Consider the following 20,295-nt stretch of genomic DNA (forward strand, 5'->3'; position numbering starts at 1 on the left):
GTGTTGCATAACTAGACAATTAGGTAACAGCTCAAAAACGGTTTTAATAACACAAACCCAAATCAATATCGGAATAATCGATTCTTGAAATTTGAATAGATACCCAGCTCTACTTCAAACCTACAAAAGATGAACTCAAAGCTGCAAAGAGTTAGTTCTACTGGACTTTTGTTTTACTGTTTTACATACTATCAAATAAATCAATTAAAATTTGCTAATTAAATTAATAAAGAAAAAAATGCACAGTGCTCTACAGGGCTCAAGGGTGGGTTGCACATTCATGATAAGTTTATGGCAAAAATAAAAACAAAAAATAACTCCCTCTCTGTATTTCCTAGAGTTGACAGGTATGGTTAAGCGGCAACTGAGGCTAAGCCTGACAATTAACCTGGTCTGGACCAGGTTAGTTTACCAGTATATGTTGCCATGGTACCTTAGTTTGAATCATGCTGAGCTTGCTTTATGGAATCGGATTCACTGGAGGGGGGGACTAATGAAATAAGCCTAGCTTATTTGGTAATCCTGTTTTACGGAACGGACTGCAGGAATTGCATGCTTTACCCCCACCCGAAGGAGCAAATGGGCACTTTTTTTTGTGAAGGACTTTCCACTTTTTATCCAACAACATATTTATGGACACTTCTGCACAGAGTGAAGAGAGATGCTACAATCACGCAGTTCATAGAGTACATATATTTTCAACACCCAAGGACATTTTTCCTTTGCACTGAACTATGGGTGAAAATTAACTGGCCAGTGAACAGGAGCAACTTACTGGTAAGTCCAGAAGCACAGGATCAACTGGCTGTCTGAAAGGTAGCGATTCAGGATCCTGGCTGTACAGTGCCTCCCAAGTTGGCATGAGAGCCTGTCGCATCTCTTCAGGTTTAAAAACTAATAAAGAAGGGAAGAAAAAAGACAAGTTAAACATTGTAAAATGCCTTGACAGGGCATACAAACTAAGAGTTGTTCCATTTTAAAAACAGTCCTGACAAGTCAATACAGCAGCACATATTCTCTGAGAGATGATGTTTGTCTTAACAACAACGTGTGTGCACACGCAAGCCAGCCACAAACTGTTGGCATGTGTGTAAATAGTTAAAGTAGTTGATAAAACATTCTTGCCGCTATCGTTTCTGTGGGACAACGTTGCTTTTCATCCACACATGGATGACTCAGTGACACAAGGATGTTATGTTCAGCTTGTCAGAGCTTTAGTTATTGATCTGTTCAGATATAGTCAGCATTCGTGCATTACGTCAGACTTGGGAGGTTGGACGAAGTTGGGCGACAGTCGAATGGAATGCCGACATCACAGTAACTATGCAAACGATAAGGAACCGTCAAGACAGAAAATAGAATACGGACAAACTGAGGTTGTCATAGGGATTTGTTAGCATTTTTCAACAGTTTGATCATTCTGACAAAGCACCAGCTGCAGGAACGAAGCTTGACAATGGCTAAATGACACCTCCAAAAGTCAACCCAAGTCGAGATTTCTTGTTTCATTTGGGCTTTATTGTCCTTCGTTCGTGCTATGTGACCAGGGCTTAACACGCCAACTTCAGAAAAGTTTTTGCATCCTGCCCGTGAACAAATTGGGTGTCTTCTCTCAACACCAGCTATGCTAAGCTGCCTGCACCTCTGCGCCATTAGTACAACATGTCCAGGTGTTCTTTCAGCTTGAGGAAAAAAGAAAGTCTGAGGACATAAGCTCTACAGTCCAGACTGTAAGACGGGTGTGAGAAGTGCTCAAAATTTGAGCTGCTGCAATGCATCCTGATTTTGTTGACTTGTGTGTGAGTGAACATCATCATGCTGAAGAACTGCATCTTTTCCAGGGTGAACCCACTTCAAGTTTGCAAAACATCCACATATCACAGTTGACAGCATTGCCATGTTGGGGGGGAGGGGGGGACATACTAGGGATGTCCCGATCAGGTTTTTTGGGCCCCGATCAGATTCCGAGTTATCTGCCGATACCGAGTCCCGAGCCGATACTTAAAAAAACTGAATGAACAAATGCTAAATAAATAATAATTTCATTTTAATCACCTTATTTTATTATTTATCACTTAAACAGTGCACTTCTCCTTGAGGTAGCGAACAATCAAGTAATAATCTACCAGACTTAAAAAAAAAAAAGGTAAAAAATTTCCATGTTACTTTATTTGTCTAAAAATAAATGTCCAAGGTTTATGTTAAACAAGAAAATATCTAATCTGAAATAAGTGGTTTTAATTTATAGATGAAAGGTTTTTAAAGAGCCACTTATTGATTTAGCTATTTTAATTACAAGTGTTCTAAACTTTTTTAAACAGTAATCAGAAATTTTGAGGTAAACAAACATTTTCAAGGATTTTTCTTCAGACACGTGGTTTCTGCACTGATCTGTGGTTCAAATCCCCGCCTGACTGGAAAAATCACTAAGGGCCCTTGGGCAAGGTCTTTAATTCCCTATTGCTCCTGGTGTGTAGTGAGCGCCTTGTATGGCAGCACCCTGGCATCGGGGAGAATGTGAGGCATAATTGTAAAGCGCTTTGAGTGTCTGATGCAGATGGAAAAACGCTCTATAAATGCAGTACATTTACCATTTGTACAGATCAGTGGTTTCTGCCACTAGTCTTCGGTGTTTTGGCCCGACGTGTCGTTCCTATTGGACAGCACGAAGCTACGTCACAGCTCAGAGCGTCGAAAGTTCAAAAGTCAACTTGAAAAAGTAAAAAAAAAAAAAACAACTTACATTTGGCGTCCTGACAGTCCTCAGTGTACCCCTCTGATGCTTTATCAGTGTTCAACAAGTTCAGAGCAGCGCAGTGAGCGTGAATGAAGACGGAAGCTCTTTAAGACGTGCACACACCATCTCTCGCTCAGTTTTGAAGACAAACTGATCACAGGACAATTTGTTTTTTCTTTTTGTTAATCAGATGACAGATGGGCAAGAGTTTCAGTGGGAAAGTGTCCATCATCCTCTTGTCATTCCATCAAGGCGTCAGGCTAAGCGCGTAAACACACAAACAGCAGTTCTGCAAAAGATACTTTGCGCGTGTAACTCCCCCCACCTCTGTCCGGTTGAACTTGTGTTTTTTCTTTTGTTCAATTTAAAAATAAATAAATAAATAAATAAAAAAAAAAAAGGTTGGGTTGAACTTTGACCGCATCAGCCTGCCGACAAGCGCCAATGTGCGCTCCCATCAGAAGCATCATGTCAAAAGCCGAGCTAAAGCGACGCTTCTGGCGCCTCTAAAAAGCAACGCGTCTCATGCCTCTGATGCTTCCGACGCGTGAAAGGCCCATTAATCTGCAATAATGAGCTTGAAATAGCGCTGATCAAAATAATGAGGATAAAATCTATATCGGATTCCTGATCGGGATGCAACATCCCATTTTGATCAAGTCTGAAGCCATGTGATCAGGCCCGATTTCCGATCGGATCGGGACATCCCTAGTACATACGCATAGATATTTCCTGGTGATCAATAAAAGGAGAGAACTTTATTCAGTCCTGGGTCCAGGCTTACTTTTCCTGTGAGGCTGAGATGGGGATGAGAATGTTGCACAGCTTGCTGCTCCCTCTTCTTCATGGGGTTCAGACATCATTTCCTCCACCACCAGTGGCTCCTGAATGTCCATCACTGAAGCAGAACTGTCCTCAGTCTGCAAACAGACACACAGTCATCTTATTGCAAATGTCTGTTAGTGTTTATATCGCTCATTACGTCCATCAACTAACACCCCATTAAACTGAGCATTATCAAGTTAAAGTTATGAGAAAGAGTAGTAGAAGCTAGGCTCAGAAAACAGGTGAAGATCTGTGAGCAGCAATATGGTTTCATGCCGAAATAGAGCACCACAGATGCAGTGTTTGCTCTGAAAATACCGATGAAGCATAGAGAAGGCCAGAAGGAGTTACACTGTGTGTTTGTGGATTTAGAGAAAGCTTATAACAGGGTGCCAAGAATTGTGGTATTGCATGAGGAAGTCTGGAGTGGCAGAGAAGTATGTAAGGGTAGTGCAGGACATATACAAGGATAGCATGACAGCATTGAGATGTGCAGTAGGTGGGGTGGGATTACACCAAAGATCAGCTGTGAGTCTTGTGTTGTTCACAATGGTGATGGACGGGTTGACATAACATCAGACCAGAGTCTCCATGGACTATGTTTGCAGATGACATTGTGATCTGTAGGGAAAGTAGAGAACAGGTTGAGTCTAGCCCGGAGAGGTGGAGACATGCTCTGGAGAGAAGGGGAATGAAAGTCAGCAGGAGCAAGACTGAGGACATGTGTGTGACTGAGAGGGAGCCCAGTGGAATAGTGCAATTACAAGGAGTAGAAGTGGTGAAAGTAGATTAGTTTAAATAAGGGGTCAAACTGTCCAAAGTAATGGAGACTATGGTAGAGAGGTGAAGAAGAGTGCAGGCGGGGTGGAGTGGGTGGAGAAAGGTGGCAGGAGTGATTTGTGAATGATAGAATATTTGCAGGAGTGAAGGGGAAAGTCTACAAGACAGTAGTGAAACCAGCTACGTTATATGGCTTAGAGACGGTGGCACTAACAAAAAGACAGGAGGCAGAAGTGGAGGTGGCAGAGCTGAAGATGTTACGATTCTCTTTGGGAGTGACGAGAAAGGACAGGATTAGGAATGAACATGGGGGACAGCTCGGGTGTGATGGTTTGGAGATGTGCAGAGAAGGAACCCAGGTTATATAGGGAGAAGGATGCTGAGGACGGTGGTTGGTGTGACAGAGGAAGATACAGAGGGCAGGGTGAGATGGAAATGATTGATCTTTTGTGGTGACCCCTAGCTGGGACAGCCAAAAGAAAGGTGCTGTGACATGTTTTCTTTTGCCTCTTTAATAGACCTTTGTTACATTCTCAATGCATATGCTCAGCAGTGTGTAAATCTCACATGATATAGAGGAACATTTTCTTAAAAAGAAGACCTAAAAGTTCAGCAACAATTTGCCAGAAGATAGAGCTGAGATGCAAGCCTAGATTTGATGTTTTGGTGAAAGAAAATCCTCCTCTATGCCACTTCATCATGAAGCTGTACAACTGGGATACAAAATGGAAAACAGCATGCACTATGCACAATTCCTCTAATTCACAGCCACAGAACCCTCTAGTGTCTTCTGGGTAGTCTTTCCTCACTGTTCTTCTTGCACAGTCAGATTTTGAGAACTGTCTACTCAACACAGATTTACAATAGAGTGTCATACAGTTTGTATTTCTTGGCAACACTGGTCAACAAAACTAAACAATTCTTGCATGGACTTTGAGAACTGATTTAGGGTCATTTTGGGATGCTGAATATGTATCTGAGCTCAGATTTCCTCTAATCACATCAGTTGATGTGAGTTGCGCATTCACTGACGAGTTTTATGCCACTGGTCATGGACAAAAGCAGCCTCAAAGTTTTTAACCAGGTTCGCAAAATGTGAACAAAGAGCCATAATATTGTTTATGGCGCTGAAGAGGTGTGCAAGACTGCTGCAATGCTTGATGTCAAAAACGTGACAAGATTGGCACAAACAAGATTCAGAGCCCCCAAATTTCCCAGAATCCATCGAAACACCCCATGGAAGAAAAATCGTGTTGACCAGAGCAATTGATGTAATTAACTTCAATCAATTTATTAATTTAAATAGCACCAAATCACGACAAAGTCGCCCCAAGGCGCTTCACATAATTCACAACACAAATGAATCTAAATTCAAAATTAAAAGCAAGAAAAGCACAGTTAAAAGATAAAGCACAGTAGAATAAAAAGAAATTACAAAGCAAACACAAACAGATTAAAAAATTAATGATAAGACAGTCTAAAAAAGTGGGTCTTCAGTCTTGATTTAAAAATCTCCACCGTGTCAGACTGCCGAATAACAGCAGATAGATCATTCCAAAGAGCTGGACCACGGTAGGAGAAGGCTCTATACCCCACAGACTTTTTGTTCATCCTCGGAACACACAGAAGCCCTCGCAGGTACGTAGGGCTTAACCAAGTCCACCAAGTAGGAAGGCGCCAGTCCATGAACAATTTTATAAACCAACAATAAAACTTTAAAATCCAATCTGGCAGAAACCGGTAGCCAATGAAGGGATACCAGAATGGGAGTAATGTGGTCAAACCTTCTACTTTGTGTCAAAGTTCTGGCAGCAGCATTCTGCACCAACTGAAGTCCTCGAATGCTAGACTGCGGCAGGCCAGAGAAAAAAGCATTACAATAATCCAATCTAGAAGAGACAAATGCGTGAATCAGAGTCTCAGCATCAGTCATAGACAGGATGGGGCGAATCTTTGCTATATTTCTCAGATGAAAGAAAGCAGTCCTCGTAATGTCCCTAATGTGGAGGTCAAAGGACAACGTAGGATCAAAGATTACCCCAAGGTTCCTCACTTTGTCAGTATGATGTATAACACATGAACCTAGGCTAAGCGCCAGCTCATCAAATTGGTGCCGATGTCTTGCTGGGCCAAGAACCATCATTTCAGTCTTATCAGAGTTCAAAAGTAGAAAGTTGATAGACATCCAACTTCTCACTTCTGCAAGATAGTCCTGTAAAGATTTTATGTGGATAGGATTTCCAGCAGCTATCGGCATATACAACTGAGTATCATCAGCATAACAATGAAAAGCAACCCCGAAACGCCGCAAAATGTTCCCAAGGGGTGCCATACACAGGGAAAAAAGCAAGGGACCCAGAACGGATCCCTGCGGAACCCCGAACTTCATGCCCTTAAAGTCAGAGGTAGTGTCATTGCACAAAACACAATGGGTACGACCAGACAGATAAGACGTCAGCCACACAAGAGCAGTTCCAGTAATCCTGAAACAGTTTTCTAGCCTATCAAGTAGAATATGATGATCAACTGTGTCAAACGCAGCACTGAGATCCAACAACACCAATGCTGTAGTAGTATCCGTGTCCATTGCACGCAGAAAATCATTAACTACTTTAATAACTGCTGTTTCTGTGGAGTGATGTCTTCTAAAAGCAGACTGCAGTGGCTCAAAAAGGTCATTCTCAGTAAGATAGTCCACAAGCTGCCGTGAAACCACCTTTTCCAGAATGATAGATTTGATATCAGCCTATAATTTTTCAATTCACCAAGATCAAGATTAGATTTCTTGAGTAGTGGTTTAACCACTGCAGATTTAAAACAATTTGGAACAGATCCAGAGTTTAAAGAAAGGTTAATTTCCAGCACAGTCAGCCCAAGAATGGGCCAAAGATCCTTAAACAATTTTGTTGGTATAGGATCAAATAAACAAGTTGTGCTTCTAGTAGACATCACAAGTTTCGTCAGCACACCTTGTGAGATACTGTTAAATTCCGTGAATCTAGGTAGCACCTCAGTAGTAGTCACCAGCTCAGTAGCTGGATACAATGATTCAACCAAAGTATGCTGAGATGTGCTCAACCTAATATCTTCTATTTTCTTTTCGAAATAGTCCAGAAAGTCCTGTGCTGAAAAAGGAGAACGACCAACAGGTGGCTGTCCATGAATAAGAAATGCCACCGTATCAAACAAGAACTCTGAGTTATGCTTGTTTTTGCTGATCAATTCAGAATAATATGCCTGCTTCGTAGCCAATAAAGCATGCTTATAATCTAAAATAGCTTCACGCCACGCAAGGTGTAATACCTCTAGTTTGGAACTAGGCCATTTCCACTCCAACCCTCTAGCCTTCTTCCTAAGGTCACGCAAATAACCATTGAACCAGGGTGTCTGTGCTTTGGGAAGGCGCAATCTTATCAAGTGTGGTTTTTAGCACTAAATTCAGGCTATCTGCAAGACTGTCTACTGACTGAAATTTCATCAAGCTTGAAGTTAGGATTTCAGGTAGTCTCGCTTTGAGTTCAGTCAAAGTTGAAGGTTTAATTTGTCGCCGCAATGATAGGCAAGGTTGTTGCTCCACTAAACGCGGCAGCATAATTGTAAACCTAACAAGCGAGTGGTCAGAGACCGCTGATGCAAGAGGCAGGATGTCGATATTTGTGACAGCAAGGCCACGTGCAAGCACCAAATCCAGAGTATTACCACTGATATACGTTGAACCATGAATGAACTGCCGAAATGCTAGTACATCCATGATTTCCATAAATGATTTACCGAGGGGATCAGAGAGCTTATTTATATGAATGTTAAAGTCATCAATAATCAAAATGTTGTCAACACTAGTTGAAAGACTAGAGATGAACGTGCCAAATTCATCTAAAAAAAAAAAAAAAAAAAAAAAAAAAAAAAAAAAAAATCTGAATATGGGCCAGGAGGCCTGTAGACAGTGACAACATAGCTGATTTCCAGTTTTATGACCTTGAGAGTACTTAGCATCATGGGCATAACAGAGAATCAGATGCTCAAATGAATTATATTTCTGACCCCCAACAGTTACTAAAGTAAACCTGGAATTATAAATAAACACCCCCGCCTTTCTTCACATCACGTGAAACGTGACTAAAAGTGTACTCCAGTGGGCAGGCCTCATTCAGAGGAAGGACAGCTGTGGATTTAATCCAGGTTTCACATAATCCAAGCATATCCAGACGATGATCCACAATTAAGTAATTCACCAGCAATGACTTCAGAGACAATGATCTGATGTTAATGAGACCCAAACTAAGGATCTCGGTGGGATCAGCAGGTTTTAATGAGGTCATGCGGAAGTTCTGCTCCTCAGCAGCGTGTTTCAACGGCCGGAGGAGCTCAGGTGAAACGCCGCGTCTGCGAGCCCGCAGACGACAGCACCGGCGTAAAAACTCCGCAGCCCGGCGAGAGGCAGCAGCAGGAAGCTGCGGCACAAACGGGCACAGCTTTAGCGGAGCCAGTCCGGTCATCAGTTCAGGAACAGGACGAATCCAGCAGCATCTCGTGCGCAGCGCGCGGTCCCACGCCCAAAAATATCATCCATCACAGAGGAGGCGAGGATCAGACCCTCTAGTGAAAGCTGCCAGGTAAAACTTAAGTTTCACCAACACACCACTCCGCTTTCCGCGCCTTCTAAAGCGCCTCCTCCGGAGAGGAACGCAAGGAAAACGGAGAAGGTGGAGCGGGACGTCCGCGAGCACAGGTGGCAGAGCAGGGTGGGGCCCTCCCAGCCCGGACCCAGACGACAGCAGCGGCTCATAAAGAGCATTAACGTACAAGAGAGACTGGCGACCATACACAAGCAAGGCTGAAGTGTCCTGGCAGAACACACAGAGCAAAAACACAGCAACAAATAGCAAAAAACTCGACGAGCGACAGGGCTGACGGCACGCCAAACACACAGGCGCCATCTTGCCAAACACCGTTCCTCCTCCCGGTCTCTAATTAACATCCAAGAGATATTCAGTGACTTTGAAATATTCATGTGTCCATCTACTGACTTGTCCAAAGAAAACTGGCAATAAAACTCATTTACAGACTATTATACCAAAGTGTTACATTACTTACTCAATCCATCATCTTGGCTTTTATATTTTTATAATTATATATGAGGTTGTTGTGATTTGTATCTAAGGAAAATTTTTAGAAATTTTTATTTTTTGTATTTGAAATGGCAAATTAAAGCATGTGAAATACCAAGTGTACCAATACTTTTGGAGAGCACTGTATATTATACATACACACAACCCCAATTTCAATGAAGCTGGGACGTTGTGTGAAATGTAAATAAAACGGAATACAATGGTTTGCAAATCCTCTTCAACCTATATTCAATTGAATACACCACAAAGACAAGATATTTAGTGTTCAAATTGATACTTTTGTTTTTATGCAAATATTTGCTCATTTTGAAATGGATGCCTGCAACACACTTCAAAAAAAAAGCTGGGACAGGGCAACAAAAGACTGGGAAAGTTGATGAATGCTCAAAGAACACCTGTTTGGAACATTCCACAGGTGAACAAGTTAACTGTAAACAGGGGTCATGATTGGGTATAAAAGGAGCATCCCCAAAAGGCTCAACCATTCACAAGCAAAGATGGGGCGAGGATCACCAATTTGTGAACAACTGTGTGAAAAAAAAAAAAATAATAATAATAATAATCCAACAGTTTAAGAACCATGTTTCTCAACGTTCAATTGCAAGGAATTTAGAGATTCCATCATCTACAGTCCATAATATAATCAGAAGATTCAGAGAAACTGGAGAGCCTTCTACATGTAAGCAGCAAGGCCGAAATATATATATATGTATACATACACACACAATATAATAAATGAATTATTAACCTTACTTGGTTGATCTGTACAGGATTATCAGACCTTGGTGTTGTTTGCACAGACCTCGCTAACATTCCGTCCGTACTTACACCGCGGTCTCATATTTTCCAGCACAGACCTCGCACTCAATTAATACATCATTTATTATCGCTCCTTGCACTTTGTGTGAATGTCATGTTGAAAGGTTCTGTGAATTCAATATATGCTGCAAAAAGCTTCAAGAAAGTTTTGTGTTAAGAGTGTGTTATAGCAAATTTTGACACCTTTTTGGCAATTTTACTGCAAACAAATATCAGCTTCAAAATCTGTATTGGCCTCCAAACCTTGCTGATAATCTGCGTCAACCCTTAAAAATCCATATTGTCACACCAAAAATGCTTCATGCCACCTCATAAGTCTGATTTCGTGAGAATCATCCATTCATGTTGATAAATTTAATGAAAATTGTGAGCCAGCATTACACAGAAAGCACGTCTTTTCAATCCTCCCACAAAGGCGGGCTTGCATTGGCTAGTTTGCAAGTGCGTAACGACTGGAGGAACATTAACGTGAACGGAGTTGTTCGTGCTGCTTGCTGCTTCAGCAGTTAAGCTTTCAACATTCATACAAATGATGGCAACTACCAACAGTAAAACATGTAAAAGCCGTGGGGATCAGTACATCTTTAGGCACTTTTTGCAAGTGAATGGATGGATAGATGGGTTTATTGTTGTTACAGGCATTGTATACAATGCAATTACAAGTGCTTCTCCACTTGTGCATGTATAATAAAAATGTTATTGTGCTGTTTTGCACCTGTCTTAAAGTAACCCTGAGAATGTATTTGTTATTTAATTTTGTTTTAGCACTCTGGGGTCAGTCTGAACTGGGAGCGAAGAGCTGGATGTACTTGTTAGTATTACACTGATAGCACGACTTTGTTTTCGTAGCCACTAACGACTGGGAGTGAAGCATGCTGGGATCATTCTGAACTGGGAGTGAAGAACTGCTTTTATTATATCTTTGAAATAACTTTCAGATGCCTGTTGATTAAAGAAATTATGTGCGCCAGGGAGGTTGAGTTGGCCACTCACCCTCCCTTCGCGGACACACTAGAAAAGAGGGAGTAGAACCATGCTTCAACAGAGTCTGCTGCGGGTTAACGTACGAACGCCCAGCCGGTTGACAGGCGCACTCTGCTGAAGGTGTTGGCTCTCCACCTTAAAGGCGTCACGGTAAGAGAAAAATGCGCTGCAACCACTTGTGTTTGATGTAACTGCTTTTGTGGGGAATAAATATACGCCTTTTTATTCTAGCAAAATGCAGTCTGTGTGATCATTTCTGTGTGCCGATCTGACCGAACCTTGTGTTTCAAAACATTTTTGGCGTTGTCGGCAGGATACGGTTACGCTCAGACTACACACAGAAATGTCTTGCTTTAGATTGGGAAAGAGAGATGCGGAGGTGGCATCTCAGCAGGAGTCTTGCTTTAGATTGGGAAAGAGAGATGCGGAGGTGGCATCTCAGCAGGAAGAAGTGGTCCCGGGGTGGGATGGGATCACTTTTAAGGAAATAGGCCAGCTTCTACGGCGACGTGGGGGACGCCCTGGGCCGTGGACTGGAGCGATTCCCACCGCGACTCCGCCAGTTTTATGTGAAATGTTAAAACGGGTGGAGGTTAAAGAGAAAGCTCCGTTGGGAGGTATTCATGAAATGATGTGGATTTGTGCAGAAGCCTGGAAAGAGCGGGTTTTAACTTTAGATACAGTCCGCTCATCAGAATGTGCTAAATCACAAAAGGTGACAAGATTAGAACAACAAGTGAAGCAATTGGAAATTCAAGCCGAAGAAATAGACGGTGTACCAACTTCCTTCTTGGCTGAAAAATGTAAACAAAAAGGACTGAAAGTGACTTGTGTGTCAGGGATGCACCCTGATATGTTTGAATTGGCCTCATTGTTGAAAGAAATTGTGCAGGGAGAAAAAGGAGTGAAACCTAGTGCCCCTCCCCTACAGGAGGAGGAGGAGGAGGACTCTGATGATGATCAGCTGCAAATAGCTGCAGTCCGGAAAGGAAAGAAAGACAAAAAGAAGGGGAAAAATAAAGAAAGGCGTTCTTGGAGCTTTGACCCTTGCGAGGAAGATTAGGATGATGGTCAAACTCTTGTGGCCCGCCGAGAATTAAAACAATGGTTCACAAGTGATATTAGACCCCATGTGTGATTGGAAATATTTTGGAAAAAATCAGTTCAAGTCACCTCGGCTTTAGTGGACACAGGAGCGGAGGCCTCATTGATTCATGGAAATCCAGAGAAAATGAAGGGACCTATAGTTCCCTTAACTGGATTAGGCGGACAATTGGTGTATGGAAAAAATATATCGATACCGCTTAAAATTGGAAATATGCCAATTAAAGTGTACACTGTAATAGTGACTCCAATTAATGAATGGATAATTGGCATGGATATTTTAGCTGGAATGACTTTGCATTTAGAACAGGGTAAATTTCAATTTGGGATAGCAAACATAAGAATGATTCTGGTGGGAAAAGTAAAAATGAAACCTTTTCCCATTCCAGAGGCTACATGTGTGATTAATCAGAAACAATATCGTATTCCTGGAGGACAAGCAGAAATTACTGCAACCATAAAAGACTACTTGGAGGCAGGAGTTTTGAAACCAGTGACAACAAAATGGAATAATCCATTGTGGCCAGTTCGTAAATCGGATGGTACATGGAGAATGACTGTAGACTTTAGAGGTCTAAATAAACATACACCGGCTTTGACTTCAGCTGTACCTGATGCTGTGAGTATAATTGAACGAGTGCAACATCATAGTGGTACGTGGTATGCTGTTATAGATTTGGCCAATGCATTCTTTACCATACCAATCCCAGAGGATAGGATGGAACAGTTTGCATTTACGTGGGAAGGATGGCAATATACATTCACAAGATTGCCACAAGGATATTTACACAGTCCCACTATTTGTCATAGAGTGGTGGCGGAGCATTTGGAACAGTTCCAGGTTCCAATGAGAATGATGATCTCACATTACATTGATGACATTATGCTTCAAGGAGATACAGAAGCAGAAGTAGTGGAATATCTACCGAAATTAGTGACTCATATGAAATCATTTGGCTTGGAAATTAATCCAGCAAAGATTCAGGGACCAGCTCAAACAGTGAAATTCTTAGGAATAGTTTGGAATAAAGGAGAGAGGGAAATCACACAAAAAGCTAAAGAGAGAATAGCTAACTTTCCAGTACCTCACAGTAAGACAGATGCACAACGATATATTGGTTTATTTGGATTTTGGAGACATCATATTCCACATTTAGGACAGATTTTGCAGCCTTTATATCGATGCACTAGAAAAAAAGAAGAGTTTGTATGGGGAGAGGAACAACAATGCTCATTTGATATGGCAAAGGAAGCCATACAACAAGCTGTGTCCTTAGGAAAAATGCAATCAGGACCAGTAGAACTTCAAGTGTCTGCTCTAAATGATTATGCTAATTGGAGCTTATGGCAAAAACAAAACAGGATACGAAAACCTTTAGGATTCTGGTCGAGAAAACTCCCGGACGCAGGTATGCGTTATACACCTTTTGAAAAACAGCTTTTAGCATGCTATTGGGCGTTGATTGAAACTGAATCACAAACGGTGGGACATGAAGTAATGATGAGGACACAGATACCTATTCTCTCATGGGTGATGAGTAATCCCACCACTCACCGAATAGGGACAGCTCAGGAGGCTAGTGTGATAAAATGGAAATGGTATGTGTCAGAGCGTGTAAAACCAGGTGAAAAAGGGGTGTCATTGCTGCATGAACAAGTAGCTGATGCTCCTGAGGAAGATGAGGAACCTTTTGAAGTTCAACCATTGGAGGAATCTCCTGTTAAAGCAGGAAAAAGGTGGGATGATTTGTCAGATGATGAGAAAAGTCGAGCATGGTTCACTGATGGTTCCTGTCAATATCAAGCAGGAAAAAGGCGATGGAAAGCAGGAGCTTTTAATCCACAATTAGGTCAGTCTCTGGAAGAATTAGGAGAAGGAAAAAGCAGTCAGTGGGCGGAGTTGAAGGCCGTGCATATGGTGGTCATGCAGGGAGGACCACAGGGCCTCCATATTTATACAGATTCATGGTCAGTGACCCAAGGACTACTTACCTGGATGCCTACATGGCATGCCATTAATTGGAAAATACATTCTAAAGAAGTTTGGGGAAGAGAATTGTGGGAAGACATTTGGGAAAAGGCTAAAACAATTCCTATTACTGTGATGCATGTAGATGCACACACTAATGGACAAGACTAATGATTGAATTAAGACAATTCAGCCCAGGATTGGCTAGATGGGCTCATGTCAAAGCAGGACATTGGGGGGTTCAAGGTACCCTAAAATGGGCCAGAGATCGAGGTATTGATCTAAAATTGGATGATGTGAAAACAGCAATCACTGAGTGTGAACAATGTCAACACCACCGGAAGGGTGTTCCTCAACATTTGCATGGGCAGTTAAATCGTGGAAAAAGTCCTGGTCAAATTTGGCAGTTAGATTTTATTGGACCACTGCCCATGTCTAAGGGATGTAGACATGCATGCACTGCTGTAGATACATTTTCTGGGGTCTTGGTAGTGCATCCATGTAAATTTGCAAATCAAATGGCCACACTTAAGTGTTTGAAAATAATACAGCAGTATTATGGTTTGCCAGTACAGATTCAAACTGATAATGGCACTCACTTTACAGGAAATAAAGTGAAAGAGTGGGCCAAAGAACATCATGTTGAATGGATTTATCATATTCCCTATTACCCGCAAGCGGCGGGGTTAATAGAGCGAATGAACGGGCTTCTTAAAGAGACCCTACGGAAGCTGTCAAAAGATCGCACTATGCGACATTGGAAACAGGACTTGACTACTGCTGTGGATCAGCTGAACAATCGACCTTTAGGGTCGGGATCCACACCCTTGATAAGAATGATTTCAGGAGAAATGATAGAGCATACTACAGAAAGCATCAAAATGTGGAAAATTGATCCACAAGCGGAACTACCTGTCAGAGCAACTCCAGGCTCAGCAGGACTAGACTTAAGAACATTGACTACTGTCACATTGGTACCTGACCAAATTCAAGTGGTAAAAACAGGACTAGGCCTACAGTGTCCGAAGGGCACATATGGGCATGTCCTGCCACGTAGTGGTCTATCACTCAAAGGGCTAACTATTCAAGCCGGAGTGATAGATGCAGATTATCAAGGTGAGATTGGAGTGGTTTGTAGATTGTTTGGAGAACAACCCCTGATATTGAACAAAGGGGAATCATTAAACCTTGTGAAATGGGGTTGGTACAGGCCTCAGATCAAGCAGGTGCCAAAGTTTGGGTGAAACAACCTAACGGACCGCCTAAGGCGGCAGAAATTATAGCTCAAGGGAATGATGCAACTGTTAGTATACTCTATCAGGGTGAAGAAAAATGGGTAAATGTGCCTGTATCAAAGTGTTATGTAAGAGAAGACTAATCGTTGTCATTCTACCCGTAGTTACACTTGTGTTGTCTAGGCTCGGATTGATGCCCTGCTGGGAGTTGCTGATCGGGCGATCGAGGACCACAAGAGGCGGGCGTCGCTATGGCAACCAGTGGAAGCCCCGGGATTGGAGGTGTCGGCTGCTGGGTCATACTCCTCCTTGTAGGTGGTGCCATGGTCTCCGGTTGTTGGGGAATGACGGAAGGACATCAAGTGAGAGAAGTCCAACCACGAGTGGAGCTCGTCTGGAGAAATCTCACTAAAACAAGTCAACAGGACAATTTTACTTGTGCCACAAGCAACAGTGAAGACAAAGGTATATTGGCAAGTTACCTTTCCAAAAATTCCAATTTGCAGAAGACGTCGAAGGGCATGGTATGATACTCTATTAGGAGGAACAGGGACTGTCCTGGGAGTATCAAACACAGTTGATAATGAGGTAACTAGAACAATGCTATCTAATACTGGACAATATTCGTCTCAAGCGCTCCATCAGGTTGGAGAGTGGTTACCAACCACATTGGTGGGGCAATTACAAAATGCTAATTTATGGCAAAAAAGTTTTCAATGGCAATTGAAATTATGGAATGAAACTTATGATGCATTTAAAAATATTTCGCATATGGGAAATTGGACAGCATGTACATTACAAACCATTCATGCAGAGGCTCAAAGGGAAAGATTTCAGCGAATAGTTACTACAGGGAACTATCATGATTGGAGAAGGATTTGGAACATTAGCAACACCTTATGGTTAAAGCTACATCCAGAATATACACAATGTAATGAAACAGTATGTACTGGGTATTGGACCCAGTACAATGTGACACAACCAAAGGTTGTTTGTAAATATCAAGTGTTACCTGTGATAACGGCTAATGGTTATTGGTTCTTGCATATGGATGGAGAGTGGTTAGAACCAAAAACTAATACGACTTTTGATACCAAAATGTGTGACAAAACAGATAAAGGTATGGCCTGTGTGCTGCAAACGGGATATGCCAATCCATGTCTAACCGACTCAGAGGTTGTACTTTGTGACTGGACTAGGGAAACACCAAGAGAAATGTTGTGGCAGATCGGCCCACATGCTCTGTGTGTTGCAACAATGAAAAATAATTCACAAGTACCTTCGGTTCCGTTTACTGGCTGCCTGAACAATGTGCACTTATGGCATTGGGGAAACCGGACGTATCGTTTGACTAATTATTCTGTATCGAGTCGGCTGACTTCGGTACAGTGGGATGTATTGCATTCCCCATGGAGTCTTTCCCTGGAGCGTTTCAAATGCGCATTGGAACAATCTACGGAAATTCAGCAATTAATAGAGTCACTTACGTCCAACATCTCCAGTCTCATGGTGTCTACATTGATAGCTAGTGACCGGGTAAAACATGTGGCAAAATTAGTACAGCAAGCATCAGCACATCATTGGTGGGATATCTTTTCAGGGATGTCTGTCACTGCCAGGAGTACCTTAGTGCCACCTTTGATACTATTAATTATAGAACACTTTTACATGTATCTATGTTATACGTTTAAGGCGAGAGGTGGAATGGGTAATATTTCAACGAATGCGATGAAATTGACACTGTTAATTCATGATCCTTTTGGAGTAAACCAATATAATGTTACATTAGACCCCACAACATCGGGTTTTGTATGAGTATATTGTTTGGGACAGGTATAATACTCAAAATTTTGTTTGTGAATCACTGGAAGAAATGTGGGAAATGCTATGGCAGGACATAATCGCTGGAATAGGCTGGAGCCCAGCCTTACCTGAATCTGTTGGTGGTTACATAAATTGACTGGTGCAAAACACCAAGAGTGGAATGTATAATAAAAATGTTATTGTGCTGTTTTGCACCTGTCTTAAAGTAACCCTGAGAATGTATTTGTTATTTAATTTTGTTTTAGCACTCTGGGGTCAGTCTGAACTGGGAGCGAAGAGCTGGATGTACTTGTTAGTATTACACTGATAGCACGACTTTGTTTTCGTAGCCACTAACGACTGGGAGTGAAGCATGCTGGGATCATTCTGAACTGGGAGTGAAGAACTGCTTTTATTATATCTTTGAAATAACTTTCAGATGCCTGTTGATTAAAGAAATTATGTGCGCCAGGGAGGTTGAGTTGGCCACTCACCCTCCCTTCGCGGACACACTAGAAAAGAGGGAGTAGAACCATGCTTCAACAGAGTCTGCTGCGGGTTAACGTACGAACGCCCAGCCGGTTGACAGGCGCACTCTGCTGAAGGTGTTGGCTCTCCACCTTAAAGGCGTCACGGTAAGAGAAAAATGCGCTGCAACCACTTGTGTTTGATGTAACTGCTTTTGTGGGGAATAAATATACGCCTTTTTATTCTAGCAAAATGCAGTCTGTGTGATCATTTCTGTGTGCCGATCTGACCGAACCTTGTGTTTCAAAACAGTGCATCAAAACACATTCACTGACAAACACACTTTTTCACTTAACAGTACTTATACAACCCTAATTCCGATGAAATTGGGATGGTATGTGAAATGTAAATAAAAACAGAATACAATAATTTGCAAATCCTCTTCAACCTATATTCAATTGAATACAACACAAAGACAAGATATTTAATGTTCAAACTTATAATCTTTATTGTTTTGTGCAAATATTTGCTCATTTTGAAATGGATGCCTGCAACACATTTCAAAAAGCTGGGACAGCAGCAACAAAAGACTGGGAAAGTTGATGAATGCTCAAAGAACATCTGTTTGGAACATTCCACAGGTGAACAGGTTAACTGGAAACGGGTGAGTGTCATGATTGGGTATAAAAGAAGCATCCCCAAAAGGCTCTGCCGTTCACAAGCAAAGGTGGGGTGAGGATCACCACTTTGTGAAAAAAATAGTCCACCAGTTTAAGAACAATGTTTCTCAATGTTCAGTTGCAAGGAATTTTGGGATTCCATCATCTGTAGCCCATAATATAATCACAAGATTCAGAGAATCTGGAGAACTTTCTACATGTAAACGGCAATGCCGAAAACCAACAATGAATGCCCGTGACCTTTGATCCCTCAGGCGCACTGCATTAAAAACTGACATCATTGTGTAAAGGATCTTACTGTGTGGGCTCAGGAACACTTCGGAAAACCATTGCCAGTTAACACAGTTTGTCGCTACATCTACAAGTGCAAGTTAAAACTCTACCAGGCAAAGCAAAAGACATATATCAACATCCAGAAACGCCACTGTCTTCTCTGGGCCCGAGCTCATTTGAAATGGACAGACGCAAAGTGGAAGAGTGTGCTGTGGTCTAATGAGTCCGCATTTCAAATTGTATTTGGAAATCATGGACGTCGTGTCCCCCGGACAAGAGGAAAAAGACCATCCAAATCAGGGGTGCCGAACCTTTTTTGAACCGAGATCTACTTTTAAAGTCGACAGTGTATCGAGATCTACCGAGCCATATGGAACGCCACAGCGTAGCCGCAATATATTGTGCGCCAATATAATACAATTTTCTGGCAGGTTTTAACAATAATAATACATCATTGAAGTAAATGTGCACGGTAGAGTAGAATAAGCACAAGTAGGCCTAGGACTGGCCTCAAGTTGGAAAAGTTGTTCCCTACCTTAGTGGGACTTCTGGCCCCGAGAGGAGGAACCTAGTCTCTCATAGTACGGACAGCAGGAGCTGAGTGCAGCCGTAAGCAGGCACTTAGGCACTCGTTGTCTGCATTAGATTCCAGATTTGGACATTCATGTCAGGTGTTGTTCTGGATTTGAGCTCAATGTCATTTTTCAGTGTGAGGATCCAGGTTGAAGAGTGACACCACTTTGGACGATATACAGTCCAAAGCTATATTTTCCCCAAATGGAAAACAGAGAAAACTGACAACAGGCTCTTTGGTTGCAAAGTCAGTGAAGCACCTGTCAAATTCTGACAAGATGCTCTGCATGTGATCATCATAACGTGGACTCTTAGGCTCAACAGTCTTTGTCCTGGTACTTAAGTTCTGTGTCCACGTGTGGAAAGTTCTGCAGGTCACACTGTTGCAACCTGCTTGACAGCACATGTAATATGCTTTTAAACTTGCTTTCAAATCCAAAAGCTGTGCATATTCAGCATGATTTGAACGTTTCAGAAATTCTTTAATTTCAGACAGAAGATTTCTGTGTAGGCTCTCAGTTGTCTAGGTGGTTTCCATAGTAGAGGTGGGCTTTATAGATAATTGGCAAAGCTTCTGGGGAAAACCTGGTCTTGTTAGGAGAGACAGCATCCATCCCACTTTGGATGGAGCAGCTCTCATTTCTAGAAATCTGACCAATTTTCTTAAATCCTCCAAACCGTGCCTATCCAGGGTTGGGACCAGGAAGCAGAGCTGTAGTCTTACACACCTCTCTGCAGCTTCTCTCCCCCTGCCATCCCCTCATTACCCCATCCCCATAGAGACGGTGCCTGCTCCCAGACCACCAATAACCAGCAAAAATCTATTTAAGCATAAAAATTCAAAAAGAAAAAAATAACACCTTCAACTGCACCACAGACTAAAACAGTTAAATGTGGTCTATTAAACATTAGATCT

The 20,295-nt window shown here is 42.1% G+C and overlaps 1 protein-coding gene across 1 annotated transcript in view; it reads right to left on the bottom strand.

The window, feature by feature from the left end:
- The window catches only part of LOC117525713 (CREB-binding protein-like), a 138,689-nt gene that overhangs the window by 104,066 nt on the left and 14,328 nt on the right, over positions 1-20,295 (bottom strand). The window contains exons 2-3 of the mRNA XM_034187642.1: positions 3,522-3,657; positions 776-894 (exon numbers count right to left, since the gene is read on the bottom strand). Coding sequence (XP_034043533.1) covers positions 776-894; positions 3,522-3,657 — 255 coding nt within the window. The remainder of the gene's footprint in view (positions 1-775; positions 895-3,521; positions 3,658-20,295) is intronic.

Source organism: Thalassophryne amazonica, chromosome 15, assembly GCF_902500255.1.
Source record: "Thalassophryne amazonica chromosome 15, fThaAma1.1, whole genome shotgun sequence".
Lineage (NCBI taxonomy): Eukaryota > Metazoa > Chordata > Actinopteri > Batrachoidiformes > Batrachoididae > Thalassophryne > Thalassophryne amazonica.